The following is a 23,403-nucleotide window of genomic DNA, read 5'->3' on the forward strand; positions in this document are numbered from 1 at the left end:
TACTTCTTATTGGCACAAAATCAGATATGGAGATCAGTGGAACAGAATAGAGCCCAGAAATAAACCTACACACCTGTGGTCAATTAATCTATGACAAGAAAGGAAAAAACATACAATGGAGAAAAGGCAGTCTCTTTAATAAGAGGTGCTGGGAAAGCTGGACAGCCACATGTAAATTAATGAAATTAGAACACTCCCTCACATTATATACAGAAATAAACTCAAAATGGTTTGAAGATCTAAATATAAGACAAGATACCATAAAACTCCCAGAAGAGAACATAGGTAAGATTCTGACAAAAATCATAGAAATATTTGCTTAGATCAGTCTTCCCCACAAAATAAATGAATAAATAAATAAAAGCAAAAAATAAACAAATGGGACCTGATGAAACTTAAACGTTTTTGCACAGTAAAGGAAACCATCAACAAATCAGACAACCTATGGAATGGGAGAAAATATCTGCAACTGACAAGGGGTCAGTTTCCAAGTATACAAATAGCTCATACAATTCAGTATTTAAAAAAAAAAAAATCAAAAAATGCGCAGAAGGCCTAAATGTACATTTCTCTGAAGAAGACATACAGTTGTCCAACAGATACATGAAAAGATGTTCAACACTGCTAATTATCAGAGAAACGTAAATTAAAACTACAATGAGGTATTTATTACCTCACAGTGTCAGAACAGCTGTCACTAAAAAGTCTACAAATAGTAAATGCTGGAGAGTGCAGAGAAAAGGGAATCCTCCTACGCTGTTGTTGGGAATGTAAACTGATGCAGCTACTATGCAAAATAGTATGGAGTTTTCTTAAAAAACTAAAAATAGGCCACTCTCACCTTCTGAGAGGGCCCACACTCTGTCAATGGAGTGTATATCTCTCTAAATAAATCCACTTACTTTCACTTTGCCCCTTGCTGAATTCATCCTGTACTGGGACATTAAGAACCTGACTTAATGTCCTGAGACCAAGTGTGTAATCAGCTGGGAGACTGTTGGTTTGAGTCCCCTCCTAAACTGGAGAGTGTGGGTTCAAGTTCCAATCTGAGCTGTGCAGTTTCAAGAGGCAGGAGGCAAGCATGCAGCTACAGATTCCCTAGCCATTGAGGATGAAGACTGACTCTGTTACTAAAGAAAGGCATTAGGAATGTCCCATGATAGAGATGCTAAAAGCACCACCAAATGGAAGAAATCAACTTCTGGATGATCATGAGTCCTCAGACCTACTGGCACCTAAAGATTGCTAATGCTAATTGTCCTGCTACTTCACCATCAGCCAATCAGAGAATTGTGCATGAGGTGATCACATACCCTGCAATCCCTCTCCTTCATCTAGCTTTTAAAAATGCTTTGCTGAGGGAGTTCCCGTCATGGCTCAGTGGTTAACGAACCCAACTAGCATCCGTGAGAACACGGGTTTGATCCCTGGTCTCGCTCAGTGGGTTACGGATCTGGTGTTGCTGTGGCTTTGGCGTAGGCCAACGGCTGTAGCTCCGATTCGATTCCTAGCCTGGGAACATCTATATGCCGCTGGTGCGGCCCTCAAAGACAAAAAGACAAAAAAAAAAAAAAACCAAAAACTGCTTTGCTGAAACCCTTCAGGGAGTTTGCGGTTCTATAGCTACCTTGTACTGGCATCTTTACAATAAATGCTGCATTTTCCTTCAGACACACACACACACACACACACACACCCCAACCAAAAAGACAAACAAAACAACAACTAAAAGCATAGTGCTAACATATGATTACTCCTGGGTATACCTCCAGAAAAGGTAAAAACTCTAATTTGAACAGATACATGCAGCTTAATGGTCACAGCAGCACTATTTACAATAGCCAAGACATGGAAACAATCCAAATGCCCATCAACAGATGACTGGCATAAGAAGATGTGAAATATGTATATATACAGTGTATATATAATTATAATATATATTATAGTAGAATATTATGAGCCATGAAAGAATGCAATACAGCCATTTGCAGCAACATGGACAGACCCAAAGAATACTATGCTTAATGAAGTAGGTCAGAGAAAAACAAATATTATATAATATCACTTATATGTGGCATCTAAAAAATAATCAGAATGAATCTATATACAAAAGCGAAACAGACTCCAAGACAGAAAACAAGGGGGAAAGGGAGTGAGGGGAGGGATAAATTAGGAGTATGGGATTAACAGATATAAACTACTACACATAAAACAGATAAGCAATAAGAATTTACTATATAATATAGAGAATTATATTTAATATCTTGTAATAACCTATAATGAAAAATAACCTCAAAAATATAAATATATAACTGAATAATTTGCTATATACTTCAAACTAGCACAGTATAATACCTCAATGAAAAAAATGACTACCTCTAAATGATCATGATAAAGATCAGTTTTCCATAAAAATATGTTTTAGAGAATTGGCCATTGATCTTTATGGATGTGATGTTTCTGGAAGTCTATTAAGATAGGTTAAAGACAAAATCTTAAGAAGAACACAAAAACCAGAAAGCACCTATAAATAACCATAAACATGCTGACCAGAGATGGTAGCAATAGGATTTTATAATTTTAGGTTCAGTTACACATTAATGTTTTCTAAAGAAGAAAAATGTAAACAAAATATTATATACCTTTATCAACATGAATTTCTGCATTGGCTCATACCACTGAAGTAAAACAATTCCAGACTGTAAAGCTCCACAGAGGTATTTATGTCCCGTGTAAGGGTTTCTGACTGGAAAGAAATAAGACAAAATAGACACATCCAAAACACTAAATATTTTTATATAAAAACATAAAGTTTAGCTAAAAGCAACAACTGAATTATACTCACCTAAAAGCTAACACAGATTTATTTATATAGGCAATGTTGATATATGGGAAAAAAACAATTAAATGTGACCCTCCACTAATACCAAAATATGAATGGAAGAAGAACCATTTGAAGTGTTAACTTAGCTAATAAAGGATAATTATTGTTTCTGTTCACCAGGATGATCAGAGTGAACAAAAAGTAAAGAAAGATGATGTCTTTTTCTTTCAGCTTTGTAATTCTTTCCTTTTTCACTTTCTCTCTCAATTTTAATTATATACATTTACTTCTAAACATCTTTAATATACTAGATTCTTAAATATAGGAACTTATTACAAGAATAAATTTTTAAGCAGTAAAGCACCTAAATCATTATACCATCTAAAGAGCTGCTTCTTAAGTAAACTGACCACAACAGTGAATTCTGATAAGAAGGTAGAGGAGGCAACTGAAATCTGAGATTTCATTTTTGATATGGTAGTTTATGGCTGCCTACTTAAGACAAGATGAAAATAATTACTTTACAACTTAAATAAAGATGTAACTTCCTTGACTCAAATCTTCAGAAATTCAATGGGTCTTCTCTTCTGTCCAGTTGGATTCCCTTCAACAATAATGTATTTGATTATAAGAGTAGTTATTCGCAGTAATCTCTATCTTAATATACCAATGAGCCTTTATCTCTGATTGTAAATGCCTAGATCTTTCTTGAATTAGAGACCTTGGGAATCTGTTAACAGATATGGACCTCAATCTCCCTAAAAAAATGCTCATGAAATTTGCTTGTAACTAGAGAATGCTGTGCAACTATGAGGCATGCAGATCAATGTAAAAGCTCTCTGATTAAATGGAAAGAATAAACAGAAAGTTAAGAGCCCAGGATCTGAAATCATAGATCAGACTTAGGTCTGATCGCAAGTTCTCCTACCAGTGACATGTGTCATGAGTTGTTTGAGGGTGAAGTGAGACAATTATAAAGCACAGAATTTAACCTTGCCCCTAAAGTTAGTTAAAGGTGTGACCTTTGTTCTCCCTTTTGGGAGTCAATCTCTAAGCTCCAGGAATGTCATGGATGACAGGAGTGTCCTTGTCTGCCTGGGGCCTGTGGGTCACTGTGTACTCTAACAGTATGATTTAGAATAGGGACTGGCAACACTGGAAAGTCTTAGGGTGGGGAATAGTGATGCCAGAATGACCAACCATGCAACTTAGGGTAGGGGCTTTGGGTCAGTATTACTTGACCTTCAGAGGGGCTGGATACTGAAATCAGCCATGTGGGCAATCAAGCATGCCTATGTCATAGAGTCCTAGTGAAAATTCTGTATGCTGAGGTTGCTAAGTGTCTGACTGGCAATGATCTGTTTATGTTGTCACACATCACTGCTAGAAAAGTAATGCTGTCCCTATGCTGTTCACTATACCATGGAGAAAGAACAATAGAAGATCTAGATCTGGTATTTTTCCTGGACTCTGCTCTGTATACTTCTCCCTTGGCTGATTTTAATCCATATCCTTTCCCTGTAATAAACCATAACCAAGAGTATAACCGCTTTCAGTGAATTTTTGAATACAAAGGTAGTTTTGGGAATTTCCCAACTTGCAACTGGATTCAGGAGTGAGAGTGGTCTTATTTGCAAATGAAGCAACTGAAGAGGGATTAATCTCCAAGATTTACAAACACCTACTGCAGCTCCATACCAAAAGAACAACAACCCCATCAAAAAATGGGCAAAAGATCTAAACAGATGATTCTCAAAAGAAGACATATGGATGGCCAAAAAACACATGAAAAGATGTTCAACATCATTAATTATTAGAGAAATGCAAATCAAAACCACTATGAGGTACCACCTTACACCAGCTAGAATGGCCATCATCAGAAAGTCTACAAATAATACATTCTGGAGAGGATGTGGAGAAAAGGGAACCCTATTCCACTATTGGTGGGAATGTAAATTGGTGCAACCACTGTGGAAAACAGTATGGCGATTCCTCAGACAACTAAAAATAGAATTACCATTTGATCTAGAAAGCTCAGAAATAAACTCAAGCACCTATTTCAACTAATCTATGAAACAGGGGACAAGGACATACAGGGGAGGAAAGATAGTCTCTTCAATAACTAGTGCTTGGAAAACTGGACAATTAAATGTAAAAGAATTAAATTAGAACATTCTTTAACACCATGCACAAAAATAAACTCAAAATGGACTAAAGACTTAGATGTAAGGTCTACCATAAAAATCCTAGAGGAAAACATACGCAAAACACTCTGAGATAAATCGTAGCAATGTCTTATTTAATCCACCTTCTAGAATAATAAAAACAAAAACAAAAATAAACCGAGACCTAATTAAACTTAAATCTTTTGCACAGCAAAGGAAACTATATTAAAAAAAGAAAAGACAACCCACAGAATGGGATAAAATCTTTGCAAATGAAGCGACCAACAAGGAATTAATCTCTAAAATATACAAACATCTTATGGAGCTTTATATCAAAACCAAACAACCCAATTAAAAATCAGGCAGGAGATCTAAATGGACATTTCTCCAAAGAAGAAAGACAGATAGTCAAAAAAACATGAAAAGATGCTTAGCGTCACTAATTATTAGACAAAAGCAAGTCAAAATTACAATGAGGTATCACCAATCAGAATGGCCATCATCAAAAAGTCTACAAACAATAAATGATGGAAAAAGGGTGAAGAAAATGAACCTCCTCTACTGTGGGTGGGAATGAAAAATGGTGCAAACACTATGGAGGACAATATGGAAATTTCTTAGAAAATTAAATATAGGATTACTGTATGATTCAGCAATCCCACTGCTGGGCAGCTATCTGTAGAAAACTGTAATTTGAAAAGATACATGCACCCCAATGTTCACTGTAGCACTAGCAGTAATAGTCAAGACATGGAAAGAACCTAAATGTCCACTGACAGAGGAATGGATAAAGATGTCATACATATATATGATGGAATATTACTCAGCCATAAAAACCATGGAATAATCCCCCCTGTAGCAACATGGATGGACCTAGAATTTATCACACTAATTGAAGTCAGAAAGAGAAAGACAAGTATCATATGATATCACTTATATGTGGAATTTAATAAAAAATGACTCAAAAGACTTATTTATAAAATAGAAACAAACTCACAGATTTCAAAACCATCTTATGGTTACCACAGGTGACACCGCTGGGGGGAGGGAAGAACTGGGAGCATAGGAATAACATATACACACCCTTTTTTTTTCAGTCTTTTTCGGGCCACACCTGTGGCCTATGGAGGTTCCTATACTAGGGGTCAAATCAGAGCTGCAGCTGCTGGCCTACACCACAGCCACAGCAATGCAGGACACTTTACTGAGGAAGGCCAGGGGTCAAACCTGTGTCCTCATGGATACGAGTCAGGTTCATTACCCCTGAGTCACGCCCAGAACTCCAACACACTACTTTATAAAATAGATGATTAACAAGAATGTACTGCATAGCACAGGAAAATCTACTCAATAGTTTGTAATAACCTATATGGGAAAATAAATGGATATATTTATATGTATGATTGATTCACTTTGCTATATACCTGAAACTAATACAACATTGTAATTCAACTATACTCCAATAAAATAAAATTTGAAAAAGAATAATGTTCATAAAGCACTAAGCATTTACGTTAAGTAAATGGTAAGTATTAAATGGAAGCTAGGATAGGATACGTTATTCTCTGAGAAATTCATCAGGGCAATTATTTTCAAGCATTTTTATGCCATGTCCCACTATACATTCTTGAGTTTCAATGGTCTCTTAACTCATTTAAAACAAATATAAAGGCTATCATCCATCATTTAATACTATAAAGACTCTTCAGAAAATTTAAAAAATGTTAAAAGTTCTAACCATCCAGCTTGAGAAATGGCATTTACTCACCTATGCAACATTTGTGGCAGCCTTTTGTATCAGGAATCTTTGTTGTTAAAGCAAACTTTCTGAAATCACAGGGCAATATACATCAGTGTTTCCCAAACAGTGATCTATGCATTTATTGCATCAGAAACCAGGCCAGGAGCTTTAAAGCAAATTATCTTAAAGTCTGACCTCAAAATATCTGATTTTATAAACCTGAGGCAGGGCCTGGGAATCTGTATTATAAACCTCTATGGGTGATTCTTTTTTTTTTTTTTTTTGGTCTTCTGTCCTTTTAGGGCTGCACCCATGGCATATGGAGGTTCCCAGGCTAGGGTCTAACTGGAGCTGTAGCTGCTGGCCTACACCAGAGCCACAGCAATGCCAGATCCAAGCCGCGTCTGTGACCTACACCACAGCTCACAGCAACACCAGATCCTTAACCCACTGAGAAAGGCCAGGGATCAAACCTACAACCTCATGGTTCCTAGTCGGATTCATTTCTGCTGCACCACCAAGGGAACTCCCATGGTGATTCTTATGAATGGTTAAGTCACAAAAATACTGATCTTTTGAATTCTAGATGACATTCACTTTAGTGTTAACAACCTTTCAAAATTAAGACAAAGGAAGTATTTCAATGGGCAAGGAAAACTGGCTATTTTAATAGTAGACACTAATTTCCGTCATAACCCAAGCACAGTAAAATCAAAATGTTTTGTACCTTGGTAGTATGCGGTCTGGAAACCTATGAGTTTGAATATGGGCAGCTAATCCCGGTTTTTTGGCTTGTTCAAACAAAGCTATAAGATTATGAGAGTAGAGTTGAAAGGTTTTTCCTAAAAAAGAGAAATGTTATTTTTACTAGAATTATTTACAGCAGAGAAATACAATTTTCAAACAAAAGAAAAGATAATTACCTTCTAAAATCAGGAGTCCAAAAATGTTCAAAGAGCCAAGCAAAATAGAAAAACACAAACAAAAAACCCAGTTAATACTATTTTGAAAGACAGTAAGAAAAATGAATTTTTAAAAAGTAGATAATTGTGTTTCCCAATATATAAATTAGATATATTTTGACTAATAGGTCAGAATTTATGTAAATCTTAATGAAGCCAACATAGAAACTGTTGTACAATATTGTACAATGAACTGAGTTAGAATGATGCACATGTGATTATTTTAGTATAACACAGAAAATTGTATAATTATATTACATTATCTTTGATAGTCCTATTTATCAATAATTTATCACATTACTTTGGATTAAAACTGACTGTGAATGAAGTCTTAGAGATAGATTGAAATACTAAGAAAAATAAAGCAAACTACTATTATATGTCATAATGCAAGGATTATAGGGCAACAATTTCCATATAATCAAAACCACAGCTGTGTTAAGAGGGGGAGATATGGCAAACATCTTTAGACTACTTATTATGCATAATATGATACTATAACAAATAATATTTATCCTTTTACTACTAGAAAACATAAAAAATATGGTCTTATCCTCAAAACAATTTTCTGTATTTTCTCAAAATGTAAACATTCTGCTTAACACTGTACTACACATCTTCTCTCCAATCCCGCATTATATATAGCTAGCTACCTAGGCAGCTGAACACATGTACATATGCCATGCACACAAATGCAGACTCTTAAGCAGAATGTCTTCTCTTATTGAACACTGCTACCTACATTCAATTTCAGGGGTCATCTTAACTAGAATTTGGAAAGAACTAACTTATAAGCTAACTTTCCCCTACTTTTCTGTAGTTAATTTATAAACATATAAGATGTACTCTGTGTGGGTTTTGAGCTTACTTCCAAAGACAGGTATGAGTAGGGATAAAAGCAGTAAGAGAGTCAGAGGAAAGTGACTCTACAGGTATACAATTCAGAATCATTAACTCAAATAGAATTGGGCTTATTTTCATAATGGTAATATATTAATATATTGTTAATAAGTAAAAGTAAAAAATTGGGGGAAAGCATAATCAAAATCAAAGAGATTAAGTACTCTTTTCAGGGTTCCCAGTTTTTTAAAAGACATTTGCGTGCAATCAAATATTATGTTCTTTGTAAACAATGTCATCCCATCAAGTATACAAATTCCTGAAGAATCTCTACTAGGCAATGGTTTTTTTTGTTGTTGTTTTGTTTTTTTAACTAGGCAGTGGTTTAAAACATTTAAATTATATACATACGCACACAGTTAAAATTATGAATACAACATTTCCTAAATTAGGGCTCAATTCATAATCATCTACCTAACGCTGAGTTAAAACTATATCAGCACTGATGCTTTAAAGCAAAAGTAGCTGAAAGGTACATTTAGTAATCAAAAGCCTGATAGTATAGTAAATAAGAGCTGGGATATAATTATCACATATCTATTGAGACATAGAGCATGAAAAGAATATCAAACATGAAAATAAAAAGAACTAAGAAGAGGTAAAATAATTGAATTATTCAAAGTGAAGAAAGGGGTGAATACTATTTGATTTTATTATGTTTTATTTAAAATTTTTTTGGCCACACCTATGGCATGCAGAAGTTCCTGAGCCAAAGATGAAACCTGTGCCACAGCAGTGACCTGAGCCACAGCACTGACAACACTGGATCCTTAACCCACTATGCCACCAGGGAACTCTGGGAGAATATATTATTTTAAAGACATGCATATTGATTTTTTTTTTGTCTTTTTGCTATTTCTTTGGGCTGCTCCCGCGGCATATGGAGGTTCCCAGGCTAGGGGTCGAATGGGAGCTGTAGCCACTGGCCTACGCCAGAGCCACAGCAACGCAGGATCCGAGCCACGTCTGCAACCTACACCACAGCTCACGGCAACGCCGGATCCTTAACCCACTGAGCAGGGGCAGGGACCGAACCCGCAACCTCATGGTTCCTAGTCGGATTCGTTAACCACTGCGCCACGTCGGGAACTCCGATTTTTTTTTTTTTGTCTTTTTAGGGCTGCACCTGTGGCATATGGAAGTTCCCAGGTTATGGGTCTAATTGGAACTGTAGCTGCCAGCCTATGCTGCAGGCATAGCAATGCCATATCTGAGCTGCAACTGCGACCTACACCACAACTCATGGCAACACCGGATTCTTAACCCACTGAGCAAGGCCAGGGATCGAACCCTCATGGATTCTAGTTGGGTTTGTTTACCACTGTGGTACAACAGAAACTCTGTAATACTATTTTATTTTTCTTGATGTTTTTTTAGGGCTGCACTTGTGGCATATGGAGGTTCCCAGGCCAAGGGTCCAATCGGAGCTGTAGCTGCTGGCCTACAAGAGAGCCAAAGCAACACCAGATCCGAGTCCTGTCTGCAACCTACACCACAGCCCATGGCAAGGCCAGATCCTTAACCCACTGAGCAAAACCAGGGATTGAACCCGCAACCTCATGGTTCCCAGTCGGATTTGTTTCTGCTGCGCGACAACAGGAACTCCCTATAATACTATTTTAAAAGCTGATAGCATTACAATTAATTAAGGGGCAGAGGGAAATAATTAACTGTCTTGTACAGTGGTCCCTCTGCATCCACAGTGTATTGGTTCCAGGACTCCCTGCAGAGACAAAACCCTGAGGATGTTCTAGTACCTTGTGTAAAATGGTGTCATATTTGCCTATAACCTATGCTCATTCTCCCATGTACTTTAAATCATCTCTAGATTACATACAGTACCAGATATAATGTAATTGTCATATAAATAGTTGCCTAGTACCTGGCAAATTCGAGTTTGTTTTTTGGGAACTTTTCTAAGATTACAAATTTCTATCTGCAATTGGTTGAATCTGTGGATGTGGATTCAAAAGGCTGACTGTACTCTCAGAATGAAAGGAAGCAGCAAACTTCTAGGTAGCCACTTAAATCTAAAACGTAAGAAAATAGGTGGTTAAGAAGTGAAGGGTAAGAAAAGCCTAAAACACCACCTACCCTCAGCAAAAACCAAAAAAAGAAAAACACAAACAAAATTAGAATAGGTTGCTGTGGAACCTATTTGCTAATTTGTAAGACTTTAAAGCATTGGTCCAAGTTGGTTAATATGTGGTCCAGAATAACATGAATTCTACCAGCAAACATCTCTAAGTCTTCACAATTTACTAAGTACTCTGGGTATCCTCACTTAATCCTCAATTAAGAAACTCAGGCCAAGGGACAGTGACTGTGATGGGGACTGGCTCTAGATCAAAGAGAAAGGAAGCAGCTGGATCCTCTTATTCTTTCCTTTCTTTTTCTTTCTTCTGTTGATTCTCAATGGAAAGCAGGGATGGTGATAGCAACAAAGTGCTGCCTTAACTGACGACAGGGTCCCTTTTCAAAGTTTCTTCCCAATCTAGATTGGTAACAAACATGTCCAAGTCTCGAAGTTAACTATACCAGATTGTAATTATCCAAAATAAAAAATAACATTTTAAAATAATGTATATTTTATAATAATAATAATGTAAATTACACTTCTATGCTTGTCTATGGTTTATTTTTCATATTATTTTCATCATATACATACCTGACAATGACATTAAAGTATTATTGATGACATAGAGCCAAGTACATTTCCGTGGAAATAACTGTAAATATAGGGAAAAGAAGATTAATTAAACTCTTCAATTTTCATTCCCTACCCCTTAAGCTCCAAATTCCAACAGTCTGAATGAGTAGAAAAATAACTGTTTTCTACCTTTTAGTAAATTAGCAAAACCTTATGGAAAAAAATCTTTCAACATGAACACAAAGAGTATATTTTCACCTCTTTAAATATTTGAATCATAGAATTAAAATGGAAGACCATGTAAACTGGTTTAAAGTTATTACCTTTATTCAACTGACCCGAACTGATTTTTTGAGCTAAAATTTCTGAATTACCTGTTCCATTGTTGCCTCATGTAGCTCATTGAGATTCAATGTGTAAATACCATCTTCAGTCCCAAAAATAATGTACTGATCTATAATAATTGAGATAAATCACCAGAATTTACTATCATTTTCTGAAATCATTCACTAAAATAACGGCTTTATATTTTAATATTGAGACAGCCACCCACCCATCCAAAGAAAAATTATTTCCTAAAATCCATGCCACCTTCTTTATCTCTTTCCCCAATTCTTTTTTTATGCTTAAAAGCAGATATATTCTCTATTAGTAACTCACCCTGGCTTTACCTTACTATACAATCCTTTCTTTGAACATAATTTTCATTACATGTCCTTTTATTCAAATATACATGAATAAATGAGAAAAAAGGAAACTGTCAATGGGAGTCAATGGATTGTCAATGGATGCTAAAACTGGTCAGTGAAAGTCTGATGAGCAAGAGGATATTTATAGTCTCAATGCATCCCCATACTAATTATTTATTAATGAGTTTGGGGAATTAAGCGATTATCTATTAATTAGGGAAAAATAGGAACTTAACAGAAGAGAAAGCTAGTGGACACTACCTTAACCAACTGGTGAATGTTAACATCACTAGTATCTGGACAAGTTAGTATCATGTGCCTTCTGACATGCTGAATTGAGAAGAGCACAATAACACTTCTGTGATATTCCTGCCAAAAATGCACAACCTGATCTAAACATCAGGGCTCATCAGGCAAATTCAAATTAAGGGACATTCTACAAAATAAACAGCCTTAAAAACGGCAAGATCAAGAGAGAAAGAAAGGTTGAGAAACTACTTCAGACTAAAGGGTACTAAAGAACTTGAAGTGGATGTTTTAATTGGGGAAAAAGAGGAGGGGGGAGATGATAAAGGACAGTACTCGGCTAATTAATCAAATTTAAATATGGACTATGGATTAAAAACAGTATTATATCAATGATAAACTGCTGGATCTTTATAATGTACTGCGGTTATGTAAGAGATGATCCTTCTTCCTAGGAGATACAAACTGATGTATAAGGGGAAGAGGAGTATGACGTCTACAACTTACTCGCAAGTGATTCAGAAAAAGTACACATATAGATAGAAAATAGTAAAACAAGTGCAGCAAAAAGAAATAATTGACAATTCTGTGACACAGGAGTTTCTTACACTATTTGTACAACTTTTTTTTAAGTTTAAACTTATATCAAAATTAAAAGTTGGAGTTCCCATCGCGGCTCAGTGGTTAACGAATCCGACTAGGAACCATGAGGTTGCGAGTTCGATCCCTGGCCTTGCTCAGGGGGTTAAGGATCCGGCGTTGCCGTGAGCTGTGGTGTAGGTTGCAGATGCGGCTCGGATCCCGCGTTGCTGTGGCTCTGGTATAGGCTGGTGTCTACAGCTCCGATTCAACCCCTAGCCTGGGAACCTCCATATGCCATAGGAGTGGCCCTAGAAAAGGCAAAAAGACAAAAAATAAAAAAATAAAAATTAAAAAAAAAATTAAAAGTTATAAATATCAAAAAACCCATTTGCTTACTGTTAAAATTTTTTTTCTCTGTTGTACTTTCTAAGAGTGGCATTTAAAGCAGATCTGTCTTTATGACTGTATTGAGGTAGAAACAAACATTTCTTCAACACCCTCTACTGCCTAACCTCTGCTCAATTCCAGACAAGCAGGTAGGCTCCTTTCTTCCCTACAACAAGGGTGAGTATTTCTGTTAGAAATGATCACAATGAGAACCAGAGGAGTTTAGTATCATTTCCAAGTCACATAGTAATGACAGAGAGGCAATTCCAACCCAGAACTATTTGATTTCAAATTTTTGCCTCTATGTATTAGGCTTCTACCTTACATACACAGCCTACATTTTTAAAAACAGATTTTATTTTGCTATCATTTCAGACTTTCAGAAAACAAATTCATGAATATCCTTTATGCAGATTACACAAATGTTAACATTTACTACTTTTGCTTTTAATTCTTTCTCTGTACACACATTTTTTTGGAACTGTTTGAGTTACAATCATGATGTCCCTTTATTCCTAAATATTTCTGTGCGTTTCTTTAAAAAAAAAAAGAAAAAAAAAAGTCTTACACAACCACAGTACAATGTTCAAAATCAAGATATTAACACTGAAACAATACTATTAACTATTATCTTGATGTTACTGATTGTGATCATCAATTGTCCCAGTACTGCCTTTTACATAAAAGAAAATCCTAAATTATGGTTGCAATCAGTTGTAATTTCTCTTTAGTTTCCTTTAATCAGGAACTATTCCTGTATACTCAAATTCTATTAAACCAAAACTATTTACCTATTTGACCTGTTTCAGGTACCTATACTATTTAGTTTCTAAGTTGTACTTTTAAAGTGAAAAGTCTTCAGTTCACTGATCATAAACATCCTTTCTGATAATAAATATTTTGTTGAAGGTAAATATAAAAGTTCAGAAACTTTACCTTTTGTATCAGGATGTATCCAGGATGTTGCACAATTAATTTTCAAAGGGCAGCCATCAAAAACTTTGGAAAAACATGCTCCCATCTTATTTATAAAGAAAGAAATGTTGATTTAATTGATGAGATAATTTTACATATTCTTAAAAAATAGCTAATATTATTATGAAATGCTAAACTGACTCTTATTTGCATACACTCATGGTCTCTTTACAAAACAAAATTCATAATTTGATATAATTTAACCCCTTCTACCAAGAGAATTTAATATTCTTTCTTTGTGTAATCCACTACTCTAGGGCAAAAATATCAAATTTATCAAAATATCTACATATGTCAATGACATCCTAGGAATTTTCAGTCACTACTTATCTTTACAACTAACATTTAATAATGTGAAATAATGATTTTATTGAGTAACATTACAGTGCTTACAATTAGAGTATGCCTCCATAATACTGATGAGACAAAAGGACTAATATCTAAACTTTTACTGTATAAAAAGGTACAATTTATGAAGCACCCGTTCATATGACTGGCTGAACTACGTAACAGATAGGTTCTACTGAAGGGCCAGAGAACAAATGTTAACAGAAGCCTTTTGCTACTTTTCTTTTTTGCTTTTTAGGGCCACACCCGGGGCATATGGTTGTTCTCAGGCTAGGGGTGAATCAGAGCTAGAGCCACCAGCCTACACTACAGCCACAGCAACACAGGATCCAAGCCACATCTGTGACCTACACCACAGCTCACACCAACACCAGATCCTTAACCCACTGAGAGAGGCCAGGGATCAAACCCGTAACCTCATGTTTACTAGTCAGATTCGTTTCCGCTTCTTGTTACTTTTCACTGAGTATATTTCAATCTGAAAACCGCTTCAGGGGTAGAAAGATATTTAACCCACATGATGAAGAGGACACAGTTCTATTAATATCATCACATTACAATTAAATTGGCCTTTGTGGATGAATTCGAGAACCCAACTGTCCATATTTATAAAAAGTGAAATTCTGGTGTTCCCTGATGGTTCAGTGGGTTAAGGATGTGGTCATAGCTGTGGCTCGGGTTGCTGCTATGATGTAGGCTTGATCCCTGTCCTGGGAACTTGCATGTCATAGGTGTGGTCAAAAAAAAAAAAAGTGAAATTCTCTCAATTCTTATCAATTCACTCAAATTAACGTACATGATTGGATCTATGGCATAGCCAAATGCATTTAATGTCTTTTATTTTATGAATCCTTCCTTTCAATGACTCAAGATAGTTGGTAGCAAATAAACAATCGTTTTCTGCTTCTAAAGAGAGAAAAATAGGCAAGCAGTTCACATAAAAATATTCCTTACCAGCACTTTTGGGGTGGGTGGAAGGCCATTGATGACTGGTTTCTGTGGAAAAAAATAATTTTAATACTGTAAGGCCTTGTTAACTCTTTTTAAAAAAACTTCATACATTTATAAATTCAGTTATTCAAATTCTTGCATTCAATGGACTATGCCCATTATATGATAAATACAGTATTAGTTACAAGTAATCACAAAATACCTGTTATACCTACAGGGAAATCTCTCTTGTCCTTTTTCCGTGGTAACTGTGGTGCCTGTGCTGATCCTTCTGTATTTTCACTAATCAGTTTTGAAATACCATCACCATTTCCTAAAAAGAATCATGGTTAAAAGCTGAATTACCATACAAATAAGTATTCTCCTTGAAAAATAATTTCTCCTTCCCTCTAATACTTGTTTTACACTTGGGTTATCCTTTATTGGAAAATATTCTCTACCGTCTGATGAATTAAAGTATCTTTGGTGCCTTTTTCTAGATTCTATAGAGTAGCATTGCATCTTTAGCAGTGATATTAACCATGAAAACAACAAATGTCTTTCCATATTGTGAGAAAAATGAAATCTGCCCTACTAATGCTGATATTCAAGATCTTTCATAATTGAACTTCAAATCTATCTTTTTCGTTTTTGTTTTTTGGTTGTACCTGCAGCATATGGAAATTCCCAGGCCACGGAGTGAAACCAAACCATAGCTGTGACCTATATACACCACAGGTGCAGCAACATCAGATGCTTAAACCACTACACCACTGTGGGAACTCCCCAAATCTACCTTTCTAAATCCTACCTTCCAGTGTATACACCCTTCAAAAGCTCATATTTCTACCATACTACTGTACTTCCAACACAATCCAGATTTTCCTGCTTTAGTTCATATGTTCATTCTTTCTTGTTCTCTAAGAATGCCTGACACATTCTTAAAGAACACAGCAGTTTAAGGATCCAGTGTTGTCTCTGAGGTGGCGTGGGTTTGATCCCCGGCCCTGTGCAGTTGGTTAAGGAGTTGGCATTGCCACAGCTGTGATGTAGGTTGTAGCTGCAACTGAGATTCCATCCCTGGCCTGCGGACTTCCATATGCTATGGGTACAGCCAAAAACAACAACAAAAAGAATATCTGTCAGTACGGTTCCACCTAGTGAAGGCTCACCAAGCCCTTTTATAACTCTTCAAGGACCTACCTCCTCTATTCCTTATCCTTATCTCCCTCAGAGATCTTTAGTCTTCTGTTACATATAGTTATTTATTGCAGGAGACACTTATATAAACTGTCTTGTCTGATGTTATGTGCACATGGGTATAACTTCTGTTATAGACTCTGAACTTCCAGAGGGCAGGGGCATCCATTCATCTTTCTATATCCTACAATGTTTAGTTAAGAGATCAAATTAAAGTTGGATTGAATCTATATATAGCTCATCCACGTGGAGTCTTAAAGAAACTGCACAAAGTTTACAAAGAAATAAGATTAAAGAAAATAAATTCTTAAAATGTGAACAAACTGGCTTTCTTTTCAGTCTTCATTTTGATTTATTTACTGAGATCACAAGAGCTAGCTATATGCACTCCAGAGCTGCTGATATTGCTAGCCATACCAATAGCTGAAGTCTCGGCTACTGGGCCACAACTCGGACTACTCTGTCTTCTGAGAACCTGGGGAGCTCTGTTCTCTGAATCAGGACAACGTTTTACAGTTGATGATTTTTCTTCCTCTGGGAGGTTGTCTTCTGGATAACTGTTTATCCTTGGCTAGTTGATAATAAGACACAAAAGTACTTTAATAAATTTGGATAGAACACATTAACACTTTGTTATCATTACGCATTAAAGACTTTAGAGGAAAGAGAATGTGCTTTTTTTTTTTTTTCTTTCCTGTATTTACAGTTCAATCAGTGGGCCACGTAAGCAAGGTAAGCAAGAGCTGAGTTACTGTCCCAACACAACTATGAACTGGCCATGTAACTTTTATTCAGCCCTAAGCCCAAACTGATACAATTTTTATAACCAATAAAAAACCAATCCACAAAACATTTAATAACCAGAAACAAGCAAGGAAAGTGATTTAACAAAGTATGACTCTAGTGAAATGTCCAACTGTAGTAATAAATGAGGACTGTAAATTATGAATTCTCTCTCTCCTATCATGTTTTCAAGGATTTTCACAAATGAGTAATAATCTATCTTTGCATTTTTCTAATAGCTATAAAAGTGTATTTTCTCATAAAATCTTCAATATATTTTTACATTTTCATAATATGCTCTTGAAGAAAACTATTTATCTAAAATATATTTAAGTAGCTCCTGATGTGGTGCAATAGGATCCTAATATCTCTGTAGCGCCAGGACCCAGGTTCAATCCCCAGCCCAGCACAGTGGTTAAAGGATCCAGCATTGCTGCAGCAACAGGGCATAGATCACAACTGTGATTTGGCTCTGATCCCTGATCTGGGAACTCTATGCCTTGGGGCAGCCAAAAAAAGCAAAAAAAAATTGGGGTGTTCCTGCTGTGATGCAGTGGGTTAATAAGAATCCTACTGCAGTGGCTCAGGTCACTGCAGAGGCCTGGGCTTGAACCCCAGCCCAGTATAGTGGGTTAAAGGATCTGGCATTGCCACAGCTGCAGCTCAGATTCAATCCCTGGCTTGAGAACTTCCATGTGTCACATTAGGTCATAAAAGAAAAAAAAAATATATATATATGTGTGTGTGTGTACATATATATATATTTAAGAAAATATTAAACTCAAATTATTTTTAAAACTTATTTTATTATTTAAACAAGGATTTATTGTTGAAAAATCTTTAAGTAGCTCACCTTAGGAGGTAGGGGAGGTGGTACTGCACGTTTTGAGGTTGATCTAATGTAGAGAGAAAATGCAATTAAGATGGTGATAAATGATCATAACATAAAACAGAGATAGCATTAAATGTGCATAAAATATGCTTATGTTAAAAGACAATTTACAGCATGTTACAGAGTATTTTTAAAACCTACAGGAAGCTCTAAGATCTCAATTTTGTCAAACTGTATCAGTATGACCATAAAATAGTTATAAGGTGAATACAAAGTCTTTTTCTTTACTTCATGGATATGCTTTGCTACATTTAACACATAATAAAAACTAAATTAAACTTACTAGTTAAAAGATTCAGAATTTTAGAGCTGGAACCCACAGTAAATCACAAACAGCTGTATCATCAAATGCTTTGCTACTCTAAATGGGGTCCATAGATCAGAAACATTGGCATCACTCAGAAACTTTTATAAATGCACCTCTAGACCTATTTAATCAGAATCTGCATTTTACCAAGATCTCCAAGTTGGCAACCTTTTTCAAAATATTGTAGGCTTTATGAATCATAAAGTGGTCAAAACTACTTAATTCTTTTGTTGTAGTGTGAAAGCAGCCAGAGATAATTTTTTTTTTTTTTTGTCTTTTTGCTATTTCTTTGGGCCGCTCCCACGGCATATGGAGGTTCCCAGGCTAGGGGTCGAATTGGAGCTGTAGCCACTGGCCTACGCCAGAGCCACAGCAACGCGGGATCCCAGCCGCATCTGCAACCTACACCGCAGCTCACGGCAACGCCGGATCGTCAACCCACTGAGCAGGGGCAGGGACCAAACCCGCAACCTCATGGTTCCTAGTCGGATTCGTTAACCACTGCACCACGACGGGAACTCCATTTTTTTTTTTTTGCCATTTCTTGGGCCGCTCCTGTGGCATATGGAGGTTTCCAGGCTAGGGGTTGAACTGGAGCTGTAGCCGCTGGCCTACACCAGAGCTACAGCAACACGGGATCTGAGCTGTGTCTGCAACAGGTCATGGCAACACCAGATCGTTAACCCACCGAGCAAGGGCAGGGATTGAACCCGCAACCTCATGGTTCCTAGTCGGATTCGTTATCCACTGCGCCACGACGGTAACTCCATCCAGGGATAATATTTAAACTAACATGTATACGTGTGTTCCAATTAACCTTCCTTTAGGGACACTGCATTTAAATTTCATTTAATTTTCACATGTAACAAAATATCACTTTTTTAAAATTTTGTTTTCAACCATTAAAAAAATGTAAATGTCATTATAGTTTGTGGGATGTACAAAAAAATAGGCTTTGGGCTAGATTTGGCTTACAGGCCATACCTGTCCAATCCCAGATACAGAGGCCTAACGTGGGGGTCCAGGAATCTGTATTTCCAAAGAGCTCTCTAGGCACTGCAATGCACTACCAGGTTTGGAAAAACCCATCTAGGCCAGCCGCATCACTTACTGGTTGAGGACTAAGAGGTCTAGAATAGGATGTAACTCAGTGCAGAGTTGGAATTTGGGCTTCCTGACTCCTGCTACAGTATTATTTTCTCACAACATCATGTACCTCATGTTTAAATATATTAACATTACACATACTATGTTTTCATTTAAAGAACAAAACTCCCAAATCTTAATGATCAACACATGATACCTTTTGCCAATTAAAAACAGCCAGAAGCTTTTCACTGACAAGAAGCTTAGTACAATTTTTACAAGAGACTCTCATACTAAGTGAAGTAAGTCAGAAAGAAAAAAAACAAATACCATATGATATCACTTATATCTGGAATCTAATATATAGCACAAATGAACCTTTCCACAGAAAAGAAACTCATGGACATGGACAATAGACTTGTGGTTGCCAAGAGAGAGGGGGATGGACGGGGATGGACTGGGAATTTGGGGTTAATGGATGCATACTATTGCCTTTGGAATGGATAAGCTATGAGATTCTGATGTGTATCACTGGAAACTGTATCTGGTCACTTGTGATGGAGTATGATAATGTGAGAAGAAAGAATCTATACATGTATATGTGACTGGATCACCTTGCTATACAGCAGAAAATTGACAGACACTGTAAACCAGCTATAATGGAAAAAATAAAAATCAATATAAATGAAAAAAAAGAATAAAAATTAAAGCTGACTTGAATAAGTCACTCTTCCACCAAATACTGTTCTTATATAACCAAGTAAAATAAAGTTATGCTAGAAAACAACTTACTTGCCAGTATTTGCACCATCAACAAAAGGATTCCAGCGTAACAAAAAGTTTGGGTCTGATGACAATCCCTGCAAAGGTAAAAAAGAGTTTAAAATGTTACCTTATAATAGATATTAATTATTTAGTGTGATTGAAGAAAATATTCATTGTCATGAATATTAATCATCTTGGCTTTCAATTTCTTTTTCTTCCTTTTTTTTTTTTTTTTTTTTTACAGCCACACTTGCGGCACATGGAGGTTCCCAGGCTAAGGGTCTAATGGAGCTACACTGCCAGCCTTTACCACAGCCACATCAATGCCAGATCTGAGCTGTGTCTGCAACCTACACTACAGCTCACAACACCAGATCCTTAATCCACTGAGTGAGACCAGGGATAGAACATGCAACATCATGCTTCTGCTGTGCCATGATGGGAACTCCCAGCTTTCAATTTCTTAATCTCTAGCTAAATTTATTGTCATTTGACATATTTAGGTCAATGACTTATTATCAGTGGATTTAAGAAATTCCATAAACATACTAAATATAGCTTAAATGTGACAAGCCCTTTTTACCAATATACTAGGATAATCCAAAACAAAATGGAAAAACCTAATTTTGAATTATGTATCACTACTACATTAGCATGGAGAACTAAACATTGTATTATTAAATTATCATTAATTTATTGGTGCTACTATTTTTTTCTGACATGGAAACTGAGAATCTGTGCAGCAATATATACTCTAAGAAGAATATCAATTCCAAATGCTAAGAATAAAAGCAATCCATTAACAGAAGACAGTTATTCTAAATATCATACTTTCACTGAAGGTGAAAAATAAGACATTAGGATAACATCTAGGCTGACTCTAATAATATTTTGTTCTATCTACTGTCTATTTCCTTTTAGATAAGGAAAGGGTTAAACAAACAGTAATCTCAAAATAAGAGCAACGGTTAAAAAAAAAAAGCTACATTAACAACAAAAAAATTAAGAACAGTAAGGAATCAAAACTGTGCTACGAACCTAACAGAATTAATAAGAAAAAAAAGATCTTTGGAGCTTAAAACTGAGTATCAAATTCCACATATTTAATAATTTTATGTGAATTTTTCCAAAGACTCAGGAAGTATCAAAATGATTAAAATGGTATATTATACACTGTACCCTCATCAAAATACACCTAACCATAAGCTTTTTTCAAGCTTTAATGTGTGAAATACACTATCAAAATGAATGCTTTGAAGAGTATATTACTTTGTTTTTTAGTCAAAGTGCACCTAACTATAAGTTTCCTCAAACGTTAATTTATAAAATAGTTTAAAAGTCATAATTCCTACCATTTCATCCCGTGCTTCTGTTTCTTTTCTCAGAGGGGGTTCAAATTGTAATTTGTCAACTGCAAAACATAACAGATATTCACAAATTCTATCTTGGATTAATCTTCAAAGATAAATACATGTATGTTGGGGAGGAGGGAAGGGAGAGGGGAGAGGAAACAACAAAACTCTTAATTTTTTACGACAGAAGTACCCTGTCCCTCGAGTTTACCAAAAGAAAGTAACAATCTGGTATCTTACTAACAACTCTACAAAATTCGTTGGAGTCAGGCAATTAAAGAACACTTTTTGTGTATATGAGATTTTTAAAATTAATTAAAAGAAGGTGACTCAGTCATCAAAACAGTGTGGTACTGGTATCAAAACAGACAGACAGACCAATGGAACAGAATAGAGAACCCAGAAATAAACCCTGACACCTATGGTCAATTAATCTTTGACAAGGGAGGCAAGAACATAAAATGGGAAAAAGGAAGTCTATTCAGCAAGCATTGCTGGGAAACCTCGACAGCTGCATGCAAAGCAATGAAACTAGAACACACCCTCACACCATGCACAAAAATAAACTCAAAATAACTGAAAGACTTAAATATAAGACAAGAGACCATCAAACTCCTAGAAGAGAACATAGGCAAAACACTCTCTGACATCAACTTCATGAATATTTTCTCAGGTCAGTCTTCCAAAGCAATAGAAATAAGAGCAAAAATAAACCCATGGGACCTCATCAAACTGAAAAGCTTTTGCACAGCAAAGGAAACCAAAAAGAAAACAAAAAGACAACTTACAGAATGGGAGAAAATAGTTTCAAACGATGCAACGGACAAGGGCTTAATCTCCAGAACATGTAAGCAACTTATACAACTCAACAGCAAAAAAGCCAATCAATCAATGGAAAAATGGGCAAAAGACCTGAACAGACTGTTCTCCAAGGAAGATATGCAGATGGCCAGCAAACACATGAAAAATGCTCAACATCCCTGATGATTAGAGAAATGCAAATCAAAACTACCATGAGATACCACCTCACACCAGTTAGAATGGCCATCATTAGTAAGTCCACAAATAACAAGTGCCAGAGGGGATGTGGAGAAAAGGGAACCCTCCTGCACTGTTGGTGGGAACAGTAAGGAATCAAAACTGTGCTATGAACCTAACAGAATTAATAAGAATGTAAACTGGTACAGCCACTATGGAGAACAGTTTGGAGATAGCTTAGAAATCTATACATAGAACTTCCATATGACCCAGCAATCCCACTCTTGGGCATCTATCCAGACAAAACTCTACTTAAAAGAGACACATGCACCCGCATGTTCATTGCAGCACTATTCACAATAGCCAGGACATCGAAACAACCCAAATGTCCATCAACAGACGATTGGATTAGGAAGATGTGGTATATATACACAATGGAATACTACTCAGCCATAATAAAGAATGACATAATGCCATTTGCAACAACATGGATGGAACTAGAGACTCTCATACTGAGTGAAATAAATCAGAAAGACAAAGACAAATATCATGATATCACTTATAACTGGAATCTAATATACAGCACAAATGAACATCTCCACAGAAAAGAAAATCATGGACTTGGAGAATAGACTTGTGGC

At 36.1% G+C, this 23,403-nt stretch overlaps 1 protein-coding gene across 1 annotated transcript in view; it reads right to left on the bottom strand.

The window, feature by feature from the left end:
• The window catches only part of MAP4K5 (mitogen-activated protein kinase kinase kinase kinase 5), a 132,501-nt gene that overhangs the window by 16,089 nt on the left and 93,009 nt on the right, over positions 1–23,403 (bottom strand). Inside the window, exons 15-27 of the mRNA XM_047767294.1 lie at positions 21,785–21,843; positions 20,460–20,527; positions 18,236–18,278; positions 17,017–17,170; positions 15,636–15,733; positions 15,424–15,465; positions 14,083–14,167; positions 11,617–11,696; positions 11,261–11,321; positions 7,654–7,656; positions 7,458–7,572; positions 6,758–6,816; positions 2,643–2,746 (exon numbers count right to left, since the gene is read on the bottom strand). Of these exons, the coding sequence (XP_047623250.1) occupies positions 2,643–2,746; positions 6,758–6,816; positions 7,458–7,572; positions 7,654–7,656; positions 11,261–11,321; positions 11,617–11,696; positions 14,083–14,167; positions 15,424–15,465; positions 15,636–15,733; positions 17,017–17,170; positions 18,236–18,278; positions 20,460–20,527; positions 21,785–21,843 (971 nt within the window). The remainder of the gene's footprint in view (positions 1–2,642; positions 2,747–6,757; positions 6,817–7,457; positions 7,573–7,653; positions 7,657–11,260; positions 11,322–11,616; positions 11,697–14,082; positions 14,168–15,423; positions 15,466–15,635; positions 15,734–17,016; positions 17,171–18,235; positions 18,279–20,459; positions 20,528–21,784; positions 21,844–23,403) is intronic.

Source organism: Phacochoerus africanus, chromosome 2 (genome assembly GCF_016906955.1).
Source record: "Phacochoerus africanus isolate WHEZ1 chromosome 2, ROS_Pafr_v1, whole genome shotgun sequence".
Classification (NCBI taxonomy): domain Eukaryota; kingdom Metazoa; phylum Chordata; class Mammalia; order Artiodactyla; family Suidae; genus Phacochoerus; species Phacochoerus africanus.